Source organism: Lycorma delicatula, chromosome 5 (assembly GCF_047948215.1).
Source record: "Lycorma delicatula isolate Av1 chromosome 5, ASM4794821v1, whole genome shotgun sequence".
In the NCBI taxonomy this organism is placed as follows: domain Eukaryota; kingdom Metazoa; phylum Arthropoda; class Insecta; order Hemiptera; family Fulgoridae; genus Lycorma; species Lycorma delicatula.
Genome location: NC_134459.1, coordinates 65,689,203 through 65,716,219, shown reverse-complemented (window position 1 = coordinate 65,716,219; position 27,017 = coordinate 65,689,203). Strand labels below are relative to the sequence as shown.

At 31.2% G+C, this 27,017-nt stretch overlaps 2 protein-coding genes across 4 annotated transcripts in view; one reads left to right on the top strand and one right to left on the bottom strand.

Annotated features, from left to right (window-relative positions):
• Calx (sodium/calcium exchanger 3) overlaps nt 1-27,017 on the top strand; it is a 623,183-nt gene that overhangs the window by 266,726 nt on the left and 329,440 nt on the right. The gene's annotated exons all lie outside the window — the stretch shown is intronic.
• Nucleotides 1-27,017, bottom strand: part of Trax (Translin associated factor X) — a 639,975-nt gene that overhangs the window by 429,175 nt on the left and 183,783 nt on the right. Inside the window, exon 3 of the mRNA XM_075366331.1 lies at nt 16,326-16,384. Coding sequence (XP_075222446.1) covers nt 16,326-16,347 — 22 coding nt within the window. The 5' untranslated portion in view covers nt 16,348-16,384. The remainder of the gene's footprint in view (nt 1-16,325; nt 16,385-27,017) is intronic.

The window sequence follows — 27,017 nt, the reverse complement described above, 5'->3', positions numbered from 1 at the left end:
AAATGTTAGAGATATCGGGAAACTTCCAGATTTTTATACAAATCAGTTACTCGTTTGGAATTTACATTTGCAAAAAATCGATGAACAAAGAAAGATATAACAAACAGAAATAGAAGTTATTAGGAATATGGGACCTTATTGAGAAGATTGACTTCTTAAAACCGTAGGAATTGATGGACGAAAAACAAAAAATTAACGCAGCGTGAGGTATAACTAGGTTGAAGACAGCATTAAACAAATTAACGGAGATAATGTTAAAATAACCGAACATGGAGAGCTGATACAATAAGAGAAACAACCGGCTGGTAGAACACAAACTATTTGAACTGTAGGCTTAAAATACAATCCTCATCTTTTATATGTATATTTTTTAAATATATTATTTATATTTCCAAAAACAGTGGTATTTCTAAAAAGTGTTCACTAAATTTTTAATTACTGTCATCAGAATTTTCCAAGACCACAATTACTGCGAAGTCACTTCGCGGAAATCAGTAGGAATAACATGTGATTTGTGGAAATGGTAATATGTAGGTATGGTATGATTCAGTTTAACGTAGAGTTGGAGGATGCTTAAACAAATTTCTTCGTTACTTTGGTGAAATTTCAATCCCTGACTTTCTTCCATTACGATGTATTTTGATCATCCTCTTTGCTGGATTAAACCACAGCATAAGCTAGGATAACTCTGACAATTTAAAGTATATTACTTTAAATATTACTATATCCGCAGAATCCAACGCTTATTATTCTTTAAATTATAGTTAATTATTGGCACCTGCTTTAGTTTTGTCCTTTTAACAATCTGATAACCCCAAAAGATTCGAAAAAAACTTCTGGAAAGTTTACCGCACCATTGAAATAATAGTCGAACGTGGCGAAACGATCACGTCACAGCTTTTTATCCGGAAGGTCCATGGTTTTTTTTTCTTTGGAGGTGGAAATGCATTTACGGATTGTTGGACTACTACTGATGGTTTTATCCGACCGCCACCAGCAGACTACCGACTAAAAAACCATCCCCGATGGTTTGTTTTCCGTTTCCTGCGCATCCCGGAAAAAAAACCATTAGGCATAACGTCAGGGTATGCAGTCTCCAGACCGGTTCACTCAAGATTCAACGAGTTCGAATCAGCATTACGACTAAACATTACAACATTAACCTACTATAATACTACATTACATATATAATCCTGACTCCGTACGGGAAGACAACCTCCGTTCCGAGCCTTTATGGGCTTTACCGGTGTCATCTTCGAAACCTCGGCTTTTGACATATTCCAGTCCGCCTCGGCCAAGATGCCACCGATGCGAATGCCACGAGTGACATTCCCATCAGTGTACTACTAGTTAATAAACTCAAAACAAAACACATCTCACCAAGTCTTAAGCAAGACAGAAAATACCTAACTAACAAAGGAATTGAACAACTTACCCGTAGAAAGTAAAAGTGAGTTCAACACACAACACGAAACATAAAAATATTACATGGAACAATAATAACACAGTAACACTGAAACAAATAAAACAAAACAAAGGGCAAGAACAACAACAAAAAAATAATTTATAAAACAAAACATCAACAAAAATAGAATAAAAAAAAATCCAAGCAGATCTCTAGATCCCCTCAACAATCCTTTCCTTTGCAAATACTACAATTGCAACACGAATTTTTTTTCCAATATGACGGTAACACGGTAGCGAATAACGTAATAACAGCGCAAATTATAGCGCCAAATCCGCAAGATAACTCCCAACGCGCAAATTAAACTACAAGAATTTACAAATACACAAATTAAACTACAAGTTAAAAAACTATACTTGCACTAAAAAAACGACACACGACATAACACTACGACGCCGTTTTTTTTTTGTTATCACGAAAACAAACAAATCCAAGAAAAACAACATGATAAACAAGCCGACGCAAATTAAATTACGAAACTTAACTACTACACGAATTCCACCGGTTCTCGTCCTCCACCTTCCTGGACATGGAAGACGTTATAAACCTGGCCACGACCGCCCAGGACTCCTTGCTTCAGAGCATGATACCTATTTGTCCGGGGAGTTATAACCTACAACCCGGAAAACATCTCCTTTCTCTCTCTTCCAGCGTGAGCAGTCGAATATAGTATGAAGGTCCTAGATTGAAATCCCGGTCGTACTTAATATTTTTCGTATATTATAAAATTTCCATTCCATACAGACATGCACAAGCATTGATTGAGTTTATGTGATAAATACATAGATTTCAAAAAAAGATCATAAATCATGGTCACTTAAAAAGGAATAATCTTTTTGTCATTATTTTCTTAATCCTGCCCGTAAGATATAAACAGAAAGATGTACTATTAAAAGAATATTAAGTGCAAAGGTAATGTTGAAAATAAATCATAGCCAGTTGAAACAATATGTAAAATACCGTTTCAATTAACCCACATAATTTCAGTTTTTCCCACCTTTTTTCTGTTTCTCTGATAATTCAGTTTTTGAAAATAAGTTATTTTACATATGTTTGTAATTGCGTTTCTGATTGAAATGAAGGTTCTAACTCATTTTTGCTTTTATCGCTTCTGTAGGATTATTATTTTATACGTTACTGTGGGAAAAAAATTCAATTTTCAGTTTATTATCTTTCTTATAATTTAATTTTAGATGGTTGAAAGAAGACGAAGCAAATTTTAATTTAGTTGCAGAGAACATTTTTACACAGCTACTGAATAAAAAAAAAAAATAATAATAATAAAAAGACAAAATAACAAATCAAAATAGTTTTATGTTACCATAAAACAATTTTTTTTTTAAATTGCCTAAAAGAACTTATTGTAGTGTTTTGTTTTTAAAAACTTCTAATACCAAAAATAGTTACAGACAATTTTATTTGAAAGAAAAATAAATTATATTACAATTTATTTCAGTTTGTAATTATTAGAAGGTGGGTATGACGTACTGGGTCAATCCAAGCATGTGTCCGTCACGCTCACATCCTAACCTAATTTATTAAGGCTTCATACAACTAAACAGACCATCCGTTTGCAAGCCAACACTTATAAGGTACTACATCAAATCTTTTAAAATATTAGGTGACATTTTCGTAGTTGGACAGAAACCAACTTTAGCTCTTATGCATAATTTAGAAATATATTACTCCCACAAATCTGGTGTGAATTATATACACGGATCCTACCCTTAGGTAAATATTAGAATGAATAGAAGAAAAGTGTTATTCAATGAAATAATTGATTACATCTTTCAAATTATGAAGTAATTTCTTTTTATTCTTATTTAATAGAGTAGCACGTAATTCTATGTCAAATTTTTTCGAGCTATGTGTCAGGTAAAGGATATTAAATATTTACTTTCCGTAATGAGAAAGGTAAGCAACCACCAATGCCATGACTGCGGATCAATATTGCAAACAGAGTGAATCCCAGATGAAGAAATTAAACAATCACACAGATAATCATTATGAAAGCAATGCAAAATAACTTTAATATAGCAGTTATTCTCTCTCACTCTCACTCTCTCTCTCTCTCTCTCTCTCTCTCGCTCTCTCTCTCTCTCTGTATGTGTGTGTGTGTGTGTGTGTGTTTGTTTATATATATATTGTAACAAGAACAGTATAGCGGGCCTGAGTAACGTATTCCTGCCAATTGTTATGAAAGTAATAATTAATATAATAATTGGAAGAATCTAGAAGGGGACAAAAAGGAGAACCCTTTTTGTAAAGAATAGGTCCGTTTCGACTATATAACGACTATATAACTGTATAACTTCTGTATGTAATACAGAAAACTGGAAAACATTCATGTTAAAATAAAAACTTATTTAAATACAGGAGTTATAAATTTTCTCGCTTCACTGACGTACTTTATATACATATATATATATATATATATATATGTATATATATATACACATATATATACACATATATATATATATATATATATATATATATATATGTGTGTGTGTGTGTGTGTGTGTGTGGGTGTGTTCACATTTACAGTACTTTTATTTTATTTATCAAGGAATGTTTTTATACATTTATTATGTTTTTATCAAAGAAATTATTTATAAAAGTATTTATTTTAATTTATAGATCATGTTTAATCTGCTTTCAAAATAATTGAATAAATAATTCATTTGTATTTTAAATGTTTTATATTCTTTTTTTCATAAATAATTAGATTAATATATTATAATACAATATTATGCAAATGTAAAAATGTATAATAAGCAATAAAATTTAATATATTTGCATAATTCATAGATATTCATCTATAATATAAAACGTTTTATGATTATAATTTAATAATCGCTTCGACGCGCGCAAGTACATATACAGTAAAGACATTTCAAAAACCTTCTTCACAAACTATAAAGGTATTCAGTCACTTCAAAACTGTTTTATACAAGAGGAATCGATGGTATTTGTGTGGTTTCCTTCGAAGTAAGTCACGATGTTGTACTACACTTAGAAAGTGTACGAATAAAATAGAAGACAGTTATATCGCCGGTTCAGTATTAGCATACAGTATCTGAATGTAGGGTAAAAACGGGTGAACGGCTGAGTCTGTCTTGTCGCGACGTCTCAACGGATTTTTTATTTCATAAAACTCTACACTGTACACAATTGCTAGATCAATACATGTCAATACAGAACACGTTTATCGAGTTAAACAAACTTTATAAATACAGTATACATGATGGGCTTATCATTGTGTGCGATATTTGAAAAAAAAGTTATTTTTGATCTGGTCATCATTCGGTTTGGCATTTATTACATTTTATTAACTATTTGCCAGTCTTATATTATACCTAAATCAGTAACAAGAAAATTATTACTTTTGTTTTTACGTTTTCGTATATTTATCTGCGTAATCTGTGTAAGTCACAAATAAACTTGCCTGCTTTGAAAATTGTAGATTTAACGAACAGATGTTTAAATCGTAATGGAAAAACTTTTTTAATCACGAAAATGTTTTTTAATAAAGATTCTTTATTTTATAAAAACCTTACGGTTCTTAATCTGTTTTACATCGCATTGTGTGTATCATTAAAACATTACTCTAACTCAAAATATATATTATATAACGAACGAACAGTTCTCGTTATTGAATTTAATACGTATGTGTGAATGTGTGTGAACACTTCTTGTTTCGCATTTTGATTCTGGATTCGGATTGCATTGCTAAAAGATTACAAAAATGCACGAATGGCCATGATCAGCCGTCGGGTTCATCTCAAAATGGTCAGCAAAATGAAAATTCTGTAATAATCGTTAATCAATAACGGTGTAAATTATAAAGGCGGTTCAAACGCATTAATGTAAGATTTACTAAATGCATGAAATATTATGTAGATATACATTTTGTAACTCAAATGTAAGATCCCAAAATGGCGGAAAAGCTGAGTTTTTAATAATTGAAAAAATAAAATATGGCATAAAACCAAACTGAGTTTTTTAATAATTAGAAAAAAAAACCATAAACCGCCAAAACATGAGATAAATAAGTTATATTAACTTAGCGTAAGTAGAGGTTAGAGAACCCACCGGGTTGGTATAGTAGTGAACGCGTCTTCCCAAATCAGCTGATTTGGAAGGCGAGATTCCAGCGTTCAAGTCTTAGTAAAGCCAGTTATTTTTACACGGATTTGAATACTAGATCGTGGATACCGGTGTTCTTTGGTAGTTGGGTTTCAAATTAACCACACATCTCAGGAATGGTCGAACTGAGAATGTACAAGACTACACTTCATTTACACTCATACATATCATCCTCTGAAGTATTATCTAAACGGTAGTTACCGGAGGCTAAACAGGAAAAGAAAGAAAGAAAGAAAGAAAGTAGAGGTTAGAGAAAGTAAATTTGTCAGAAATGAATTAATAACTGAAAAAATAGTAATAATAACAGGAATGTTCATTTGGGAAAGTCTTAATAGATTTTTTTTCATTGATAACTGGTTTACTATTAGTTTTACCATTATTACTTTTATGACAGAAAAATATTTTTTTCTCAATATCATGGTTAAAACCCTTAGACGTTCTTAAATTTTTAGAATACGGTAATAAGAGTATCTAAAATTTAAATAAAAATAGTAATTAATTTTCTTTTTATGTTTAATGTGATCCATTTAATTTCTAAAATAATTTAAAAATTTAAGATATTATAATTGGATTCATTCAACAAGAAATTGAGAAACTTTTATTTTATTTATTTATTATATAAGCTACACAAAATAGCAGTTCTTAGAGTATTATCAGCTTAAACTTTCATCCTTAAAAATGCTTTTATCAATTTGCAAAAATTAAGAATCATCTTTAAAATTACTGAAATTTTTAGTCAATTTATAAGAAAATAACGGTTTTAAGGAAATGCCACATAAATATTCTTTAATCTCTGTCGATAGTCTAACATATAAGAAAAATTTAATAATAGAAATACTTCAAAACTATCACCTAAAATACTATTTCTTCTCCACCATCCTATAATTTGAATAAAACTTTGTAAGCAGTTTTAAGTTACAGATTAAAATTACAAAACATAAAACTTAATTTATTTTTAAATACAGTAATATTATGTCAGTGCGACAGGAAAATAATGGTATGCCCTTAAAAACCGTATGGTTTTTCCGAATGATGGTCAGTAGGATAAGCAAATAACAAAATAGCATGCATCAAGCGGATTCTATCATGACATGTGCTGCTCGTTTAGTACTCCTGACTTCACAGGGGAAGACATTCTGTGACGGTTTCGTTCGCCACGCCATCCCCCTCCGTAGCCCTTATGGGCTTTACCGGAGGTCATCTTCAGTACCTCGGCAATAACATCTTTCAGTCAAGCCTCAGCCAGGATACCAACGATGCGAATGCCACAGGCGACATTCCCATTGGTTTACTACTAACATAAACTTCAACCAAAACACATCTAGCCAAGTCTTTAAAAGGACAGAATATTTTTCTAGGAATGAAGAACGAAGGTCTAAGACAAGGACTATCTGAAATTCTTCTTCATTTCCTTGCTAGATTTCGCCTATATCCCTTCCTTTAAATTAACGAAAATAACCTCAGGCTGCTTTCGAGACAGACTGGCCTTCTGTTTCTCTCTCGTACCTGAGAATAAGGCTTACGATGAGGCACCACAACTGAAACAGAAACCTTTTCCTTTACAATCACCTCACGTACCTCTGGAGGCCTCTCAACCAACTTATCATGCCCTTCCACGATGGCAGAAATAGTTTATTTGAATTCCCTCATTCTGGGGATAACCTTTTTGTGTACCTTAACAGATCCTGGGACTATCTAAGAACTGCATAAGCGTTTCATATTGCTCATTAAATTCCCTCTCAAACGGAGCAGAACTCCCGACACGCTCTGTAGCTTGAACAAAATCCTGCACTAATCCTTAACTCGGATAAATATACCTGATACCCCAGACCTTGGCTCATCATCTCCTGATGAAGAGGAATCATCAGGCCGCACTTTTGCTATTACTGCACCAGGAGCGCATTTTACCTGCCTGGACTTATCCTTCTTACCCCCTTTTTTGGATATTCTCAATATTAATTGAATTAAAACAAACAAAGACTAATAAATTAATTTAAAGTTGTTCACCGTCAATAACAAGTCTAATAAATCAGATGAAAAAAAAAAATATATTAACAAAGGAAAGACCAATCAGATCAAGATGGCCGCTGCCAAATACAATGACCAATCAGAAAGAACAAATATGGCTGTTGCCAATCTAAACAAAATTATAACTGATTAATTAACAAATTTATTTGAATTATATTAAATTCAAAAAAAGAGGTAAAACACCAATATTTTATCATAAAATACACCAAAACAAAAAGAAAATCCACCCGGATGGGTGACTTAAATAAATTAAACCACCGGACTATCTTACAGCCCAGATAGCCAAAAGACTACCCAAGCAACAAAAATTCGAAATAAACAATTACACAGAAAATTATGACCAAACAAACAATTACTCCCTTACTAAAAAGCAAAGAACAAAACTCACAAATAGTAATACTGAAACCGAACAAATAAATATATGCACTCGGAGCCAATTAAAAACACGACCTACCAGTACGGGTTGTGTGTCAAACTCTCGCCCATTTAGTACTGATTATACACCGCGACCTATCATTAGACCTATCGTTTAGTGCCATAAATCATACTCTTCATACGATTCATTGAACCTAATAAATACAAAACCAGCTTGATCTTGGGAAGTCAAATTCCAATCTTCTGCTATCCACAAACACCGTGAGCCTCGGGAAAAATTATTAATGGTATTTCTTATATACCAATTTTCCACGTACTCCAAATTCGCCCAACCGAGAGACGCGTGAAACAACATTTCCCACTTCCCGTGAAGTCCGACCAATCAAAGATTTTTTATCTGGAGCAATAAGGTTGGGCCCATCACAATGTCAGACAAGGCTAACCTACCTTGCAGTGACAATTTAACCGATTTATTGCACGTCGCAGAACCACTTTGCTCATAAGTAATCAACTACATAGACTTGATTCGGAATGGAATCAACTGTAAACAGCGTAGGAACCCACGTTTAGCCAGCATAGCCCGTACACAAGGTACAATTGAAATATGAGAGAAGCCTAGAAGAGTAGAGCTTGCCCTTGGTTTGAAACCGCAACTATTCTGGGTGCACTGAGTAATAAGACCAATCGCTTACGCAAACCTCAGTCAAGTAATGTAATGGCTTTATTTTAGTAAACAACCGCTTTTGTAACAGAAATTGCGGTCGCAGTGTCAAATTTTGAATCACAGATTTACAGTAGGTCGTACACCTAGCACCAAATTTTGGAACTGTGCTTTGCAAAGGAATAAAATAGTAGGTTAAAATTTATGAAACTCATAAATTATGCCATCAGTTTTAAATTAAGCGAATTAATGAATGAAGATTGTTATGAGTCTACTAAACTTTTGATTGAAGGCTATTTAAAATGAATTTCTTAAATAAATTTTATGTTAATTTTCTTCCCATAGTACATCATCTAACTGATACGTCAAACCAAACATTTTTTATAAGTATTTAGCAAACGTCATATTTATTTTATGATATACATGCATATATATATATATATATATATATGTATACATATGGTGAGAGAGGGAGAGAATTTGTGTTTTTATGTTTAAAATTTTGTTGAAAGTGTAGTAATAAATAATATTTTTAGTTTAATAAGTTTAAAATAAATTTTAATAATTATCTAAAACTACATTTTTGTGAAGTTAGACAGAGAGCAATCTAAGAACGTGAACGTGGTATTAATAATAAAATGAAAGAGGAATGACTGCAATAATTTCAAATGTCTGCTTTCCATCTTTTCCTTTGTTTTAGTTATAAATTATATTGAAATTTTTGAAGTTTGAATGTAATTGCTATATTAACATTTAAACCATAATTTTTTTTTAAGTACATTTAAATGGATGCAGTATGAAATAATTAAGCTATTTTAGTCATATAAATCTGCGCCACCTCTGAGATATGGTGAAATACAATTTCAGAAACATTTTCTGTTATACTTGTATAATGTTTAGTACACGTATGGGAGTAACCGCGAACAATTTTCGGTTATATAACCTGGAACAACTTTTTCAAACTGTTATCTGTCTCTCTATCTCTTCTCTCTACTTGTGTTTTGTACTCGTAAACAAATAATAATGGTTTAATCGTATTTTCTTAGTCGCTTTATAAGTAATATTATTATTATTCTCTTTTGATAGTGTATTTCATGACCACCTTAAAAATATTTTATGCTAAAGAGGCATTTTAAAGGCAAGGAATATATCATTATTAAACTATTAATTTTTTTAATACTTTTGAAAAATAAATAAAAAATAAAAATATCCTCTTCAGGATAAATTACATCGATTATATTAAAAAAGTTACATAAACTGAACGTTAAGAAGTTATGTACACGCATGATATACATTTTATAATCTGCCTAACAAAACCCATATTTAAGAATAAGTATGATAGTGATAGGTGGCTCACTTGTGTTTTTTAAAGCAAGTATAATGTGTTACAAAGATGGTGAAAATGAGAGCCAAAAAGAGATTATATTACTTTTTTCTGATCTTTTACACGACATTTATTTGAAATAATTTTGGTAACGGGTGTAATTCTTTTAATAATTATTAAGAGTCAGCCATTTTATTATTAACCGTATAAGGAAACCCTTGACTCACGAAAAATTCCTTCGAACATCCATCGTTTATGAGGCATACGACCAAATCGAATTTACGACGAGCGATTAATTCGTCGATTTCAATCGTAATTTCTGGACCACCGATTAGCCTTTTTATTTAAAAGTTTTAATGTGCATATTTTCCTCAGATAATTATTCCGATCGACGATGGTTTGATTTATTCCTAATTCAAGTTCGCAAAATATGACCGATATTAATTCGGCAGACTGTTAGTATTTGGTTTACTTGGCATTTCTCCCGCCACCACCCCATTAAATCGCTCTAAAACATAAGACTGAATGTCTGTGCCACAAACGGTTACTGAGTCACGAAAAATTTAGCGACCAGCATCCTAAATAGAACTACAGTTTACCTAACAGGTGAGCGGCTAAGCGCGGTGCCATACACCACCGGCTTACGTGTCTCAACCGCTCACTTGTCATATATTTACTAAAATGGGTAGGCGCACCCCGTAAACTACTAAAAATATATATGACATCCATAAATCAAAATTTAATTTGTCTAAGCAGCAATTCGCTGCTACGCCTAGGTCGCTGAATGCCAGCAATTACCTATCCACCATATTAAAACGCTTGGAGCCTTAATTGGCTGGTGGTCAGCCACATATCTCTAGGTTAGGAGTCTTTCCCTTAAGTAAACTACTGATTATGGTTGAACATAGGAACCCCATCAAGGAACCCCCACACGGTCTGACAATGCGGCTCTCGCCATATTGACTGGCCGCTTGTGAATGGCCAATTTTCCCTTTGACCTCTAAGTTCCAGGGCGGCTCAGTCTCTGCCCCCCCCCCCCCCAACAAGGGTAGAGCAGTCAAACATCAGGTGTTCATTTGACTGGACCTACCCAGTCAAAAACCTCTTACTATATAAACATTCAAATGATAAATTTGACCATTTCAACTGCTTATTTTGACGTAAATCGACCTCAAAGTAATTGCATTTTTGCTTACTGCATCTACTACTATTGTATCTACCGCTTTACTTATATATATATACCGTATATATATATATATATATATATATATACGGTCGGAAATGATTAATTTCATTATGTCCGTTTCGACATTCTTCTAAATAATGAATGATATGTACCCTACCATATATTTTATTATATTTTACTCGTTTTTACAAAGCTCATATACACTAATGAAATTTAATTCCGGCATTACAAAATAATAAATAAAAATTAATTGATTGCAAAAGATTCGTAATAATAAAACGGAACAGAAACAGATTGATTGCAACAGTATAATATCTCAACAGAGAATCTTAAAATATTAAATGGAGATTTACCAATTACAGTTGTATTTAATATATCATATCGTATAATAACAGGGAGAAAATTGGTAATAAAATAAACAAAAACAGTGAGGAAAACGCAGCAGAATAAAAAATGGTAATGGTGAAGGTGTAACGGTATGTAATCCTAAAAAATAAATATAAAAGTTTATAAATAATAAAAGAGAAAAAAAAATTAACAAAACATTACTTTTAAAAACAAAAATAATTGTAAACAAAAAAATATACTAATTTTTCTTGGTTACATAATCATCAGGTGCAGAGAACCTTGTAGAAAAATGTAATTATATTTATTTTTTTTAACGATTATCAAATAACTATTCTATTAAGAATTCATACATAAATAGATATTTATTTTAAAATAATAGTACGTTAATATCTACGGATGATTATTTAACAATGAAAATTCAAATATAGCTTTTTATTATATATTTACAGTTTTCTCTGCCAGTTTATTTCAAATATTATTCTTAAAAGAACAATGAAGGGAAGAAGATATATATAAATATATATATTTGAAAAGATTACGAGAGTGTGACATGACACTAGGGAGAGTTAAACAAAATTCAACGAAGCAGAACAATGTTTCAAAACGACTTAAAAATAAGCAACAGCGTTCTTTCTCCAAACTCTTACTTTCCTCTGATTTATCATTGTTTTCAAACGTTTTAGTTTCAGACACTATCTACTGATTATTTTGTTATTTACAAATTAACATTAGCAATATTTATCAGAAATAAATTTATTTCGTTAGAAATATTATAAGAAAACGTTAGAAATATTATAAGATGGTTAGAAAAATTTCAAATATGAAATAGGGAGTAAAACAAAAAAAGCTATAAAGTTGATGCTTAAATAAAAAAAATTAAAAAAGTGTCAAGCTTTTTATTCTTATTTTTATCCCATCAACATCATAAGACCAGGGAAGATGATTTAAAGCAAAGATAAAAGGAACTACAGCAGTTAAAAATCCTTTTGAATAAATTTTAATACTGTAAGATAATAATAAAATATAGCTTTAAGTCTTTAGAGATAAAATTATAAGATTTAATAGACTCTTAATATTTTTTTTTTTTTTTAGAAGGTTTATGTATATTCATATATATATTTAACCTAATATATCAATAAATCCTACTTAAAGCAACGAACGGCCCGTTATTTTTTTAAATAATTCTGTTCAAACATTTCATGAATCATATCAACCACAGTACTAAACATATGTGATGACGCAGTTGCCATCATTTTTCATTACTACATATTTCTGGACCCTGATATATTGCATTACCTAATTTGATGCCAGCCGCATATGCGTAACCAAATTAATAAATAAATAATACCAAATAAAAAACATAATAAATATTAATAATAATAATTTATAAAAAAATAAACAATAAAAAATCAATAATTCAGTATCACCCGGATTCACCTAGTTTTTTTGAGGAGCTGACCACCATGTAATTAATATTACTAGTGACTCCTTGAGGCTCCGCGGCGTTATTATTACATAGTAATGTTATATATATTTTTTTAAATCGACTAAAAAAGTATTCTATTTACAACACGTCTCACCCCCCCCCCCCTCAAACCCACCCGTTTTTCTCTTTCCTTTCATATCACAGGTAAAGTCCGTCTAGACGTTCTACTGGACGGATCGGGATGATTTCTTTTTTATTTTGCTCGGAATGGCCCGCAGATTTGTCATAAAGCATTGACGGATCTTCAAAGTGATTTTCCTGTGAGTTGACCTTGGAAAGTTCCTCAATTAAGGAATAAATGAGAATTTATTGAGGGATTTTCAAAAGAGGTTAAAGTTTGTGGTCTTATGATGCTTGATGATATATCTGCTGCGGGTCATTCTGATTTTTTTGTTTTGTTTTTCCTGGGCAAAAAACGTTTCCGCATTATCATCGCCCGTACACGACATATTCTTGTAATAAACAAAGATATATCTCAAAGTAATACAATAACCATCTGCTTTATGGCAATTTGCATAAACAGCTGAAACTCAATACAGTCACTTAAATACTTGAATGTAAACGGACGACCCTAAGAAATCGTAAAACTAAAGATAGCAACAATTCATTTTCCCCTAAAGTGGTACGTATGTTAGGCCCTAGGTTAAACTTGGAACGCAATGTCGCATAACAGATACAATCCACAAAGATGTGGTGTACTGTTAGTTGGCAGTCGCAGCGAGCACAAAGAAGTGCATCCGTTTGCGCAATCATATATCCCAGAGTGAGCCTACGAAGATAATAACCGCCTCTCGACGATTATCTATGCATGAGGAGCTCTACGGTGATGTAGTGTTCTTAACTGGGTGAAGTTTATTGTTCATGGTAGCATTCCAATCTCTCTGCCACTCATCATGAACTACCTTCTTAAGGAAACACAAGATCGTTTCAAGCGGTGCGATCGGTGAAAGGAGGCTGGAAACAAACCTCCTTTGCCGTACTATCAATACTGTTTGCCGTACTAATGCCTGAAATTCCAATATGGCTGGGGATCCAGCAAAAGTTCACTGTTCTATAACGTTAAGTCATTTGCAAAATAGCAGACCGAGTCTCACATACAAGGTGTCTGGGTATACGTCACTCCTGTAAGGCACTCATTGAATCCGAGCAAACAAGAACATGCCGAAAAGTTGGGCTAATTATATGTAAGACCTTCTTAATGGCATGCAGCTCCGCAATGAAAATGTTGGGGAGCCCAACAGAATTACCGTTTTTAGAACCATCCGTATAAACCGTAGCATTCGGAATGAAACTATAATATCATAAAATATGTTTCGCAAGAAAACCGGATTTGTGTTCTTTTTACTATACTGGCACAGATTAAAGAAGTAATTAACGAGAGAATATCGCCAAGGTGGGTAATAACATGGTGCAACAGTAAGGACTGAAGGCAATTGTATACCTAGAGCTGAGAAAATGCTCTGAGCTCTGATGCCTAGCGGAGCAGTAAAACTTGGCTGTTTCCGTATCGATTAGCACGCTGGTTGGAGAATACCACATCAAACTTGGATGAGCTGGTTGCGTTTTAATCCGAACCACATAGAGCAATATAATCTGCTTCCGCCTATTAGAAAGAGGATGGCTCTCCACTGTCCACCAGCAGACTTACCACTAGGCTTGAGTGAAATGCGCCCGTAGCAAGACGGATGAATGAATGATGGACTGTATCGAGCATTTTTAGCGTGGTGGCTCGCGCCGATGAATAAGCTAAGCGCTGTAGTCTAGACGGGAACTCTCACCATAGCTCGGTAGTAGCGCAACATGCACACGATCGACTCCCCGACGGGTATTAAATAGAACCCTCAGCATATCTAAAATTTTAAGACATTTACCTTCAGCTCCCTTAAATGTGTTACCCAAGTTGGTAACCACATTTCTAGAAATCTAACCCGCACGCATGCCTCAACTAGTTCACAATGTAATTTCAGTTGAGGATCAATACGTTCCCTCAACCGGGAAGAGCAAATGCACTTCGTTTTTTTCCGGGGAAAAGTGAATTCAATAGATTTACACCACGAATCTAAGAAGGTTATTGTTTTCTGAAGCAGCTTCTCACCCGTAGGTAACGTTCTACATGCTACGTAAATAGAAAAACCATCTACAAATAATGAATACTTAAAAGGTTTTTGCACGCAGTTTGTTACACTATTAATGGCTACGGCAAGTAAAGTAACACTTAGGACACTTCCCTGAGGTATTCCGTTTTGTAGTATGAAGCTTTCAAATACTATTCTTACAACTAGAACTCGGAAGGACCGACCACTGAGGAAATCCTGATAAATGCGAGAAGATTATCTTGTATACCCCATTCATGGAGTGTATTAGGATTCCTCTACTTTTGTAGATCGTACGCCAATTTTGTCATTGAGAAATACAGCAATCATGCATTGGCAAAATAAAAAGGCATTTTGTATAGCAGCTTCCAGGGCAATTACGTGATCAACAGACGATTTACTCTGGCGGAAGCGGCATTGTTGTGGGACAATCAAGGCCTCTCTCACACGGTACCATACCACACGACGGTTTACTATTCGTTCCATCACCTTGCACAGGGTAATAGTCAAGGAGATAGGACGATAACTTGTCGGGCATGAGGGCATGATTTATTCTTACCAGATTGCAGTACGGGGATTATCAATGCCTCTGACCAAAAATCTGGAAATATCTGGTCAAAGAATATCTTATTAAAGATGCACAAAAGATGTTGTTGTGCACTACCTAGTAGGTTTGATAACATACTGAGCCTGATATTTTCATTCTCGGGGGAAGTGTTACGAGATATATTCAAAGTATACAGAATAAAAAATTCTGCGCAACAACTGATACCGACTTTTCGTTAATTTAATTTGGATTTTCTTATTATTTTAATCTGATTTAATATTGCTAATAACAGATACCGCAGATAAAGAAACGTCAACGTTCCAACTTCCAGCATCATAACGAACAACGCTTTTAACTTGCCTCGCCCAAATTTTTTCGACCTAAGTTGAACGTAACTCAAGAAAGACTCAACCAATCTTCAACAAATGTTCACAAATGTGCACAACTCCTGACACACTACTACAACATAACAAAATTTTGATGAAATGATACAATAGGTTTGGAAATTTGCGAGCCACAATATTTTATACATAGGCTTATAAATATATATATATATATATATATATATATATATATATATATAAAATGAAATCAGAATTTAAGTAAATGGCATTTTCGTACTTCTCATACTTCAAAACGTATAGAAAATTCATTTTTACTTACCCCCCTCCCCCACCAAAACCATGCGACCAAAAGTAATACCGTGCTTTTCTTCGAAAAATCTGTAAAAAATTCATATGAAATATTAGTTTAAAAATGTTATTTTTCATTAAAAAATAATTAAAACCATACAAAAATTATAAATTTTAAAATTTAGAAAAGAGATTGTACATAATACCATTTTAGTTAAAATAATATTCAATCAATTCATTAAATTGTGTTACTCTTAAATTTATTTTACGTTATAAATTATTAATTAATTAAATACGTACTTAGTGCTTATTGGAATAATAAATTTCTATTATAATTTTAATAATAGTTAATATTTATGAAAACTGAAGACTAAAATGAATTATTATTACATCAAAAATTTTGTTTACGATCTATCATGCCGTAAAACAACATCAAGGATCTATTAAAATAAAATAATATTATGAAGTATAAAATATTTTGTAGGGATTAAAACATAAGTATTCATTAAACAGTATGATTAGAAAATTAAATGTTAAAAATATTGTAATTTAATTAGAACAGTTAAATTAAGTAACGTAATAAATGATAACTGAAAGAAACAAATGACACCTCTCCTACATCATTCAAACCAAGTCTTTCTATTCGTTTATGCATAATGAATGACTGGTAACCACATAGACGGCAGTGTTTTTGTGGGCTCCGACCACTTTAACCAACTAATCTGTAAAGCACAGCGCTATGGTATAAAATAATTTTAGTTTTATTCATAGTCCTTTTACTTTCGGGTCAGAAAGAACAAATAAATAAATAAAAATCTGTCTGGCAACGGCTCATAATTATACACCGTAATATAGATCACGTTAGGAACCGTGTTATTTCACGGATAAAAAAAAAAGAATTTGCCGATTATTTGTACGGAAGGGTTAAAGAAATATATGTAAGTAGTATTAAAAGTTATATAATTAATAATAAAAAAAGAGTGATTTAAGTCAATACTAATATTAAATCAATCATATAAATGTATAAAGAAAAAATAAAATCAGCAAAAAATAACTATTTTAGAAGCGCTAATTGAAACTAAATCATTGAATTATTTGTACATGCTAACCGAGCACGTATATTTTTTTGTATTATTTAAAAGCTCATCAACCGAGCAGTATTTGGTCGGTTAAAAGAAAGTTTTTCAGTTTAATTTTAATACATTGATCGGAAAGCGTTCATACTACTAGATAATTTGTTTAAAATAGCAACATTAGCATAAAGTCCCTTTTTCCTATACCAAAATACTGTGCTATATTACGTAACAAAAGTGGTTCTATTTCTGGTCACAGTGGAGTGGATAGTTTTTTAAAGAAAATATTTTTTTTTAGAAAAGGAAAATCTGATTGAAAAGTTACAATTTTAATTTACTAATGATCGTTTAAGAATTTATATTTACATCATCTATATTTTCGTATCCTCAAAACTCATGAAAAAGCTCAAGAAATGTTTACATACATTGCCGTCTATTTAAGATATCAAACATAAATAACAGGCCAATTTTTTTCAGTGTATATATATATAGAAAAACATATAATTATGTAATTACACGTACATACAAATATTTACAGAATACGTATGTATATACCCTAGCATCACCCAACACGGCTTCGCCCGCGCAATGTGCGTATACAACTACAAAAATTGAGAATATTTAGAAATTATGTGTAGACTGTTTCCTCTCATAGTTTTCGTTATTCACAACTTAACGGATAAAACAAATTAATTTGGATGAATAATAATTTTCCAGTTGTTAAATATGTAATTTGTCGTCATCATTAATTTCATTATCAAACTAATTTGTTTTTACGTATATTGCGGTAATAATAAAAATTGATTATAATTTTTAAATACTCATCGTAGAAGATCCATGTTAAACAATAATATCAATCAAAAATTGATGAATTTCACACTGATATCGATCGTTTTCGATTATCTGTACGTGTCACTTTTCCCACCCCCATTCTGGAGGTGCTTGGGGTGTCTTACCTACACAGCATTTTTTTTCCAGATAGTAAGTCATATGTGTACCAAGTTCGATTGAAATTACTCTATGCGTTCCAGAGTTATACTGGAACACACATACACAAACATCTATTTTTATATATATGGATATATCCTCATAATACTGCCAGATTACTTTTTCAAGGCAGAAAATTATACTTGACTTTTATAAATGATTTAAATAAAATTCATACTGAAAATTGTGTAGGAGATAAGTAACTATTGCAATGTAGTTATATGTAAATGTAATTAAAAGATTACAAATAAAAATTTTTAGTTAAAAGATAAATACGATAAAATTATAAAATAAACGTGAAATAAACTAGGTAAAAATTACCTAATATATGCAAAGTTAATATTGAAAGTATTACAATACTTAGACGACCTTACTTTTAAATTATTGAAAGCCAACAAATTTTAAATAAACTGGTATTACTTTGTAAATAGACTGTAAATAGACTTTGTGTAAATAGACTGTGAAGCAAGTTGAAGAATAAGAGCCAGTTGTTTTCATAATAATATTTTACTTTGCCAACTACATTATTACAACAACGTAACTTTACAAATTTTATTAAAAACATTGTTCTTTGATTAACATGAAAAAGAGTTAACTTATTAACCGAGGCAGATGAATTTTTTAATTGAATAAAAATATTTCACTATTTAACATCGCGTAATTAAATACTAAGACAACAATTTAACTCCAACAAATCAAATTAAATGTTTAATTGTTCAAAAATATAGAGACCGAATAAAATTTTTATACCAGATAATAAAAATAAATAACAAAAAATAACAAAAATAACAAAAATTCAAATAACTGTATTTTAAACCCGTGTATATCCTGATAAAATAAACAACCTAAGCAATAAGTCAAATGTATAATAAACCCTACTTAAAACAGTATGTCTTAAAACACTAACAAAATAAATAGAATTAAATTTACTGATTATACATTAAATATTTTTCAATAGTCTTCAATAAAAAAAAGAGAAAGAAATTTTTAAAAATCTAGACTTTTTTGAACTTCTGTATTTTCTATTATAATGTGATACATTACATTTTTAAACCGTTCCTGTAATCTCTTTAAAAACTTTATCTCAAATATAGTCGATTTGTAAATTAATTTATTCTAATATAAGTTATATTCCCCCAATTCTCTTACAGAATATTTTGACAAAATGAATTAAAAAATTTAAATTTTGCTTCAAGATAAATACAATAGATCTAAATGTTATTTATCATTATCAAACTATATGTATCTATTTCATTTATATTCAAGCATTCACTTCTCTTAAATGAGCCGATTTGATGATTTATTTTTTATTTTGTAAAAAAAAAAATATTTACTCTTAGTTATCCCTTCCCGTTGTTAGCATTTTCCATACAACTATAGTGAAAAATTTATTTAACGGAAAATGATAAACGATTCAAAAATATTTTCAATTTGTTTGTCCATGAGTGCTTAGTACTACTAAATTGTTAAAGTATAGATAATAGAGGCTAATGTTATTTAAAATAGCAATAGTATTTTCGTTGAAAAACTTAAAAAAAAAAAAAACTTATAAAAAATATATTTCTTCGTTTCAAACAGCCTTAGTTCATTTCTCAGCAGCAGGTTTTTCTATAATCCTTTCAAATTTTTATCAATTTACCAATTTTTCACTTTTGCGTTTTATTTTGGGTGAACGGCTTTTTAAATGCCCAACTTTTTTCAAGACCAAACCTTCGGTTTGCCATGCCGGTTTTACGCACGTTACTGGTAGCTGACATTACTCCTGGGACTCTCTCTCCTGGGACATACCTCTCTCGAATAGATTTGATGGCCTGCTGTTGGAGAAGATTGACGGTGCTGCTCCACAAAAGGAAGAGATTATAGCGTCTCCGACAATATTGTATGGTATTTCGGATATCACGAAGCTGTACGAGTTGTTGAAATCGGTGGTGAACAAAGCGGAATACACCGTGAGAATAATAAACAACTTCGGCTGCTGACGAAGAATATTGAGAGCTACAAAAAAAATAATTCGTGTTGTTCGCGATTATAATATGATAAGGCATACCTTCAAGAGGGTGATGAAAGGACGTTTCTGGTGGTGCTCAAGAATTTTCACCATTCGATCCCAGTTGCAGTTATACAGCAGGAGATTGAGAGTCAGGGGCACAATGTTTGGAGCATCGTAAACGCACGCCACCGAGTAACGAGGAGCCGTTGGCAATTTTTTTCGTAAATTTTGAACCTAAGGATAATAAAAAGGAGGTGTTCGGGATAGAGTACATAACAAACTGTTGCGTTAGGTTTGAAACACTAAAGAGAACTCCAGGGTTGGTGCAGTGTGTGAGGTGTCAACAGTACGGTCACACTAAAAATAATTGCCTGCATGAGACCGTACCGCTGTGTGAAATGTGCAGGGGAACACAGGACCGCTGATTGCCAGAAGGTAGACAGGAGCACACCGGCGATTTGTGCTTTATACCGTGAGGACCATCCTGCCAATTATAAAGGTTGCAGGTTCTATAACGAAATCCTTGAAAGGAAAGAGAAGAGGAGGAAACACGCTCCTGAAGGTCCGAGAGTCTGACAGGCAAATTGTCTGAAAGGCCATGATTTCCCGTCTTTAGGTCAACGGGCAAGTAGTAATGCGGATAGTAACTGTGACACTGCCAATATTCATTGGCCTCCGCATCCCAGGTCCTTTACTGAGGCAGTGGCGGGAATCGATAATAAGGCTTCGGTTTTGAGAACTGGATGGATTTGAGAAGGTAACGTTGAGTTCTTGGTTCAATAGATTGGGAACCTCCTGGGTCTGCTGACGAAGGTGATTTCTAAACTTTATTGATGAGGAATTACCTGAAACTCGCTGTATGTAATAACAATGGTGTAATGAATCGCAGGGAGAAACTGGAGACGCTGATCTTCTGCGTGCTGTTAGATGTCGTTCTTTTTCGGAAACTCATTTTACTGATAGGAACTATTTGAGAATTAGGGGCTGTTCAGTATACACAACCATCACCCTGATGGAAGGGCGCATGGGGGTACTGCGATTATATAAGAAATGCCATTCCATACGTTCGAGAGGAAGATGGACGTTTAGTTTCAAGGTATGTGTCCAAGTTGGATAAACGTATTAATCATCTCGCTTTAAATCTGCTAGACAACAGCGTGGACGATTGTTGTTTCTTGGCTGTTTCAGAGTTACTGTTTTGTTTACTGTTCTATTTAAACTTATTTATTTTCTTGTTTTAATGTTAATGTTGACTGAACATTCAAAGGCACTACCAAATGTTATATTATTTATGTTAACACTATTGTTTGTTATGTTATGCTATTGTTTTCGTATTGCTTGAGGATTATCATTGGGTGATCCTCTTTCACGTGATGGTCAGTCATACGACTTACTTATAGCTTCATTGTGAGAAGCTTATTGTAAGTAAATAAAAGAATTCAGCAAAGTAAAAAATAAAAAATCCAATACAGAAAACTTAATTGTTGGAATCAGCTGTTAGAACTGACCTCTTATGAAATAAATTATTTCAAACAAATTTAGACAAAATCAGTTTCTAATTAGTTTTAATGATATCGAATAAATTGTTTTATTTGATTTTTCATTTCTTTTTAAATTTTTATTGTTTATTTTTCTAAAATATTAAATTCTTTTGTTTTGTAATACTGAAAATTTTGTTTTGTTTAATATGTACTTAAAATCTGTCACAATTGTTGTGTTTTGTATTAAATAAACTTCAAAATTTTTGTTTCTGTATTTAGTTTCTATGATTTTATTCATACTATTTTACTCAGAATCTTTACATTTTATCTAAAACTTTACGTGTTTATCACCAATTTAACAAAGTTTTTGTCTTAAGCTATTCTGGGACCTATTTTTTTTCAATTTCTTAGATCAGATTTCATATAAATCTATTACATTTATCGCTTAATTTGGGTACCAAGAAGTATGGCTGACTTAATTTTACCGAAGACGCAGAGATGAGAGTGAAGTTTTTTTGGCCGGCCGACATTCGCTAACGGACCATTTCCGAATCTATGTTGATACGAACTTTCTTTTCATTTTCACCACTAGAACATGTACTGAAAGTTTGTTAAATTCTTCATGAATCACCATGTGTAGTATTACCCGCGTAATTGAGTCGTTTCATTTCATGAATACATTATGAAAAACGGCCTTTCTACAATAATTATATCGGAAATACAATAAAAAAAAATACATAAAAACCATTACATTATCTATCTGATGATGTAAATAGGTAATTTTAAATTAAAACTCCGAAGAGAACTACGATAAAATTTAAAGATTTTAGGAAATTTACCTTCAATTAACAGAGCGAAGAGATGGAGGAAAACTTCAAAGGAATTTTTAAGCTAACCATTTTCTGTAGTTTATTGTAGAAAGGACCGGTTGAATCGCTACAATCTCTAAGTGGTAGGCAATGACGGTTCGGTTCACGTTGAAAGCTTTAGCGTCGATAAACGGTTGAATAAACAGGCGAGGTGATTTATTCATGTAAAGTGAAAAGTTTTCTATAGTAATTATTCAACTCTGTTGTGTAAATTAATAATTAATCAGTCAGTAATTGAATTAAGTGATTAATTCTAATTGAATCATTCCTAAATAATTACTCAGTGAAAGTGTAACAAAAATAGTACTGAAATCGTACGAATTGAAATTGATAATCACCTAAAGGAAAAGAAAATAAAGGTAGATTTAGTTAAAGTTGTTTTGTAAATAAAAAAAGTTTTGCAGAATAAATTTTTAGTAATTTGTTAACGCTGTATCGAATTAGTCAAGTCTTTTAAACCAGAATTACTATGAATAAAAACACAGTTAAAAAATAAGCATGAAAATGTTAACATCTTTAAATAAATTAATTAATTAACTGGTTTAAAATTAGTTTCTTGTAATAAATTAACAATTATTTTCACAGTCGAACTTAAACCGACCTTTAATATTCTTTGTTTTAAGATTATGGTACAGCAAAACTTTGTTATTATCAGTTTTGTACCAGTAATTAAGGCAGTTACGATGCCACAACAAACAAGAATGATGTGTAATCCTAAAATACAGTAAATGGGGATATCATACATATAACACTTCATAGCAGCTTATTTAATCACTTTTAGTTTAATGTATATCTTAAGATTAACTAAATTTCATGGATAATTAACTGAAAATAAAGTGTATGTACTCGTATATAAATCTAGGATAAATATGAAAGCATTAACATTATTATGTAAATACTAAAAAAAAATGTTTTATAGTAGAAAATTTCAAGAACGAACTAAAATATTTCTAAAATTTTCTTTTAAATTTTTAATTGTTTTCGCTATTAACGTGTATAGAAAACAAAATTAAAAATTTTCAGATCAAAAGAAACCATATTTGTTTTTTTTATTTCTTGCGATACACTAAATTAAAAAAGAAACTAAAAATGTTGCTTACAGAATCTATATGTATGAATGATAGCGTCCTTTTTTGAGTGTTATAAGTATATTTATCTTTATATGAATCAAGAATGTTTTAAAATAAATCATTAAATTATAATACTATTGTAATTCGAAGGATTCTATTACTTTCCTGGCATCATAGCTCTCTAGAGCTACGCTACAAGAAGGTAATGTCAAAAAATGGGATATGGGTTTTTTTACATTTTTCAACGTTTCAGACACAAGGAATCCAGAAAACAAAAAAAAAAGGGGGTAATGTTCGTATTTACGCTGATGTGTTTGAAGCTTAACTTTTGACTGGATAAACTGATTTTGATAAAATTTAGCACAGAGATTGGTGTACATGTGGCAATTTGTTGGTAAAAGTTTGAGATCAATATTTCAATGAGATGGAGTAAATAGTTTCTTTAGGGTCAATTTTCTCAAAATTTTGCAAACACTATCCTACTTTATATTAAATCTTTTACAATTTACTACCAAAGATTTGATTTTTAAACATTTTTCTAACTTATATTATCGCAAACTTTTTAGCTGTAATTTTGTTTTATTATTTTTATTAAACGAGGTGGAATCACGGCGACTATCGTTTCAACCTTTAATGGAAAAGAATGTTAGAATAAAAAATGAAAAAGTGTCTCTCTAATACATCCCAAAATTTGCTACTAAGGCTGAAAATTATTATTTAATTATGTTACAAATCAATTTATAACAGTAATTAACATTTTTCCGTAAATAAGTATCGACGTACTTTACAATAAACATTTTATACATATAATTTTGGAAGGGGTGATTTTAATTTTTATATAAATGCCGGGAAATTCAAAGACTTAACAAAAAAATTTTAAAAATTAAATTACTCGGTTTCTCCGGTTATTAGTCCTTAAGTTTACCTGAAAGGAAAACCTTTAGTCACAGTTACAAAATCACTATACGCGTATGTATTTAATTTAATGAAATTAAAAAGTAACTTGTGTAGATTTAGTTAAATTTTCTGAAATCGTAATTTTCAGCTACGGAAAATTAACTACTAACTATATATATAGGATTCCCTAATTTAACGCATTTAGATTTGCTTGTATTTTAGTTACACAGTTAATTTTTCCAAATATTCTTTAACATAAAGCGGATCTGATTACAAATTAACTAGATCTGTTTTACAGAAATGTGTAGCATATCACTGAGGTAAGACTGGCTTTAACTAAACAATTTTGTGATAATATTTTGGTCAGAATCATCATATCAATAATAATTATGATCGATCGATAATATCTGATCGTTAGAGAAGTCTGAAAGCAGCGAAAGTATTTATGCAATAAAACATACATAAAATATTTTAGAAAAAAAATTATAACTTCAACCGAGGCTTTTCATAGTCATTTCAAAAATTAACTGAAATAAGGTGACTTTTTTGAAATTATAATTACAGTGAAGATAATAATTTTTTATCCAGATATATCTAATGTAATAAATACAGATTGTAACTTTTTTCCAACGAAGTTCATTACTTCAATCAATGTCTTGAACAAAATTTTTACAACTAATAAATATAAATTTCTGTAAATTTGATTTTTTTTCGATCATAACATACATATATATATATATGTGTGTGTGTGTGTGTGTGTGTGTGTGTGTGTGTGTGTGTGTGTGTGTGTGTGTGTGTGTGTGTGTGTGTGCGTGTGTGTGTTTGGGTGGGTGGATGGGTGGTGCGTGCGTGTGTGTGTGTTTGCGCGTTACTTTGCTAACTCTCAACAACGTTTACCGTAGTTCATTCTTTATTACCATAGTTCATTCGTTTACAATAATTACGAATAAAATAGGATGTTATTGTTCATTTAAAGAAAAGAATACCAATAATATATTTTTATCATAAAATGAATCTTATTGTATCTACATCAGTAATATTACTCTTTATTTTCTGATTAATTTAATGATTTCCTTTTTTAAAATAAGATCAATTGAAATTTAAATGGAATAGCTTTATTTTTTCAATACAAAATCTTTTTTTAATTTGAATTGTTGTGTTTTAGCAATCGTTTGTATAAAACTATCGAATAAGCACGGTATTATTTCCAAGATATAAGTAAATGAATGGTCAGCAGTAAAATAAACAAGCAGATAACGAGAAGCCAGTTGAGAAAAAATGTACATAAATAACGAGAAAATAATACACAGTTATAAATCCAGTCGAAGCGAAGAAACAAGTAAATCCTTTTTAAAGGAAAGGATTCGTCGGTCGTGTCATGTTGCACTAAATCCACTGACAAATTATATACATTTGTTAACTGGGAAAACTGCACCAATAAATACGATGCATTTTAGCTCATAAATTTTTAATTTAAACAGAAAACCAATTTTTTTATGAACAGATTAGAGAATAATCTAATTCTAAAAAAATATATTATCCAACAGTATTCTCCATAACAAAAAGTTTTTTTTAAGTTAGTTTTTGTTGTAGGGATTTATATTATTACGAGCTGAATTCTTTTTTCTGGATTATTATACAATTTTAGGTGGAAGGGAAAATCATATAAAAACATTAGATTTTTTCCTTTCGTTATTAATAAAAGATAATAACGTTATAAATGGTTTATCATACAGTTCATTGGTTTATTGTTAGTGCGCAGATAAATAAAAAAAAACTAATGCGGACACCACATAACTTCCTTGTACTCCTATTTAATTACAAACACACATTTAAAAAAAATGAAAAGTACATAAAATTTTATTTCATTAATAACTTCTGATATTTTTTCATATATTTTTATTGTTATTATTGAATTATTATTTATTGTATTTTTTTTTTACAATCAGAAGTTAATAATTATTAATAATCAATATATTTAAATTAAAAAAAAAAAAAAGATGTAGTCTGATTTGAACCGATGTGCCTTTCCCTTGTAAGAAACAAATATTTCATCAATTAAAATTTCATTTTGCTACAACTCTGAAAACAATGAAAATACATATCACTTATGAAATATCGTTGAAGAGCTCTCAATGAGGGCTTATTACTGTAGTTAAGAAAAAGTCCAAAATCCAATGGTTCATTCAATTGAAATAAAAAGGTAGGAGCACAACTAGATATTACAACAGTCCTTAATCAAAAATTTCAACATTCAACGGCTAATCGTTTTTGAGTTATGCGAGATACATACGTACGCACAGACGTCACGCCCAAACTAGTCAAAATGGATTCAAGGATGGTCAAAATGGATATT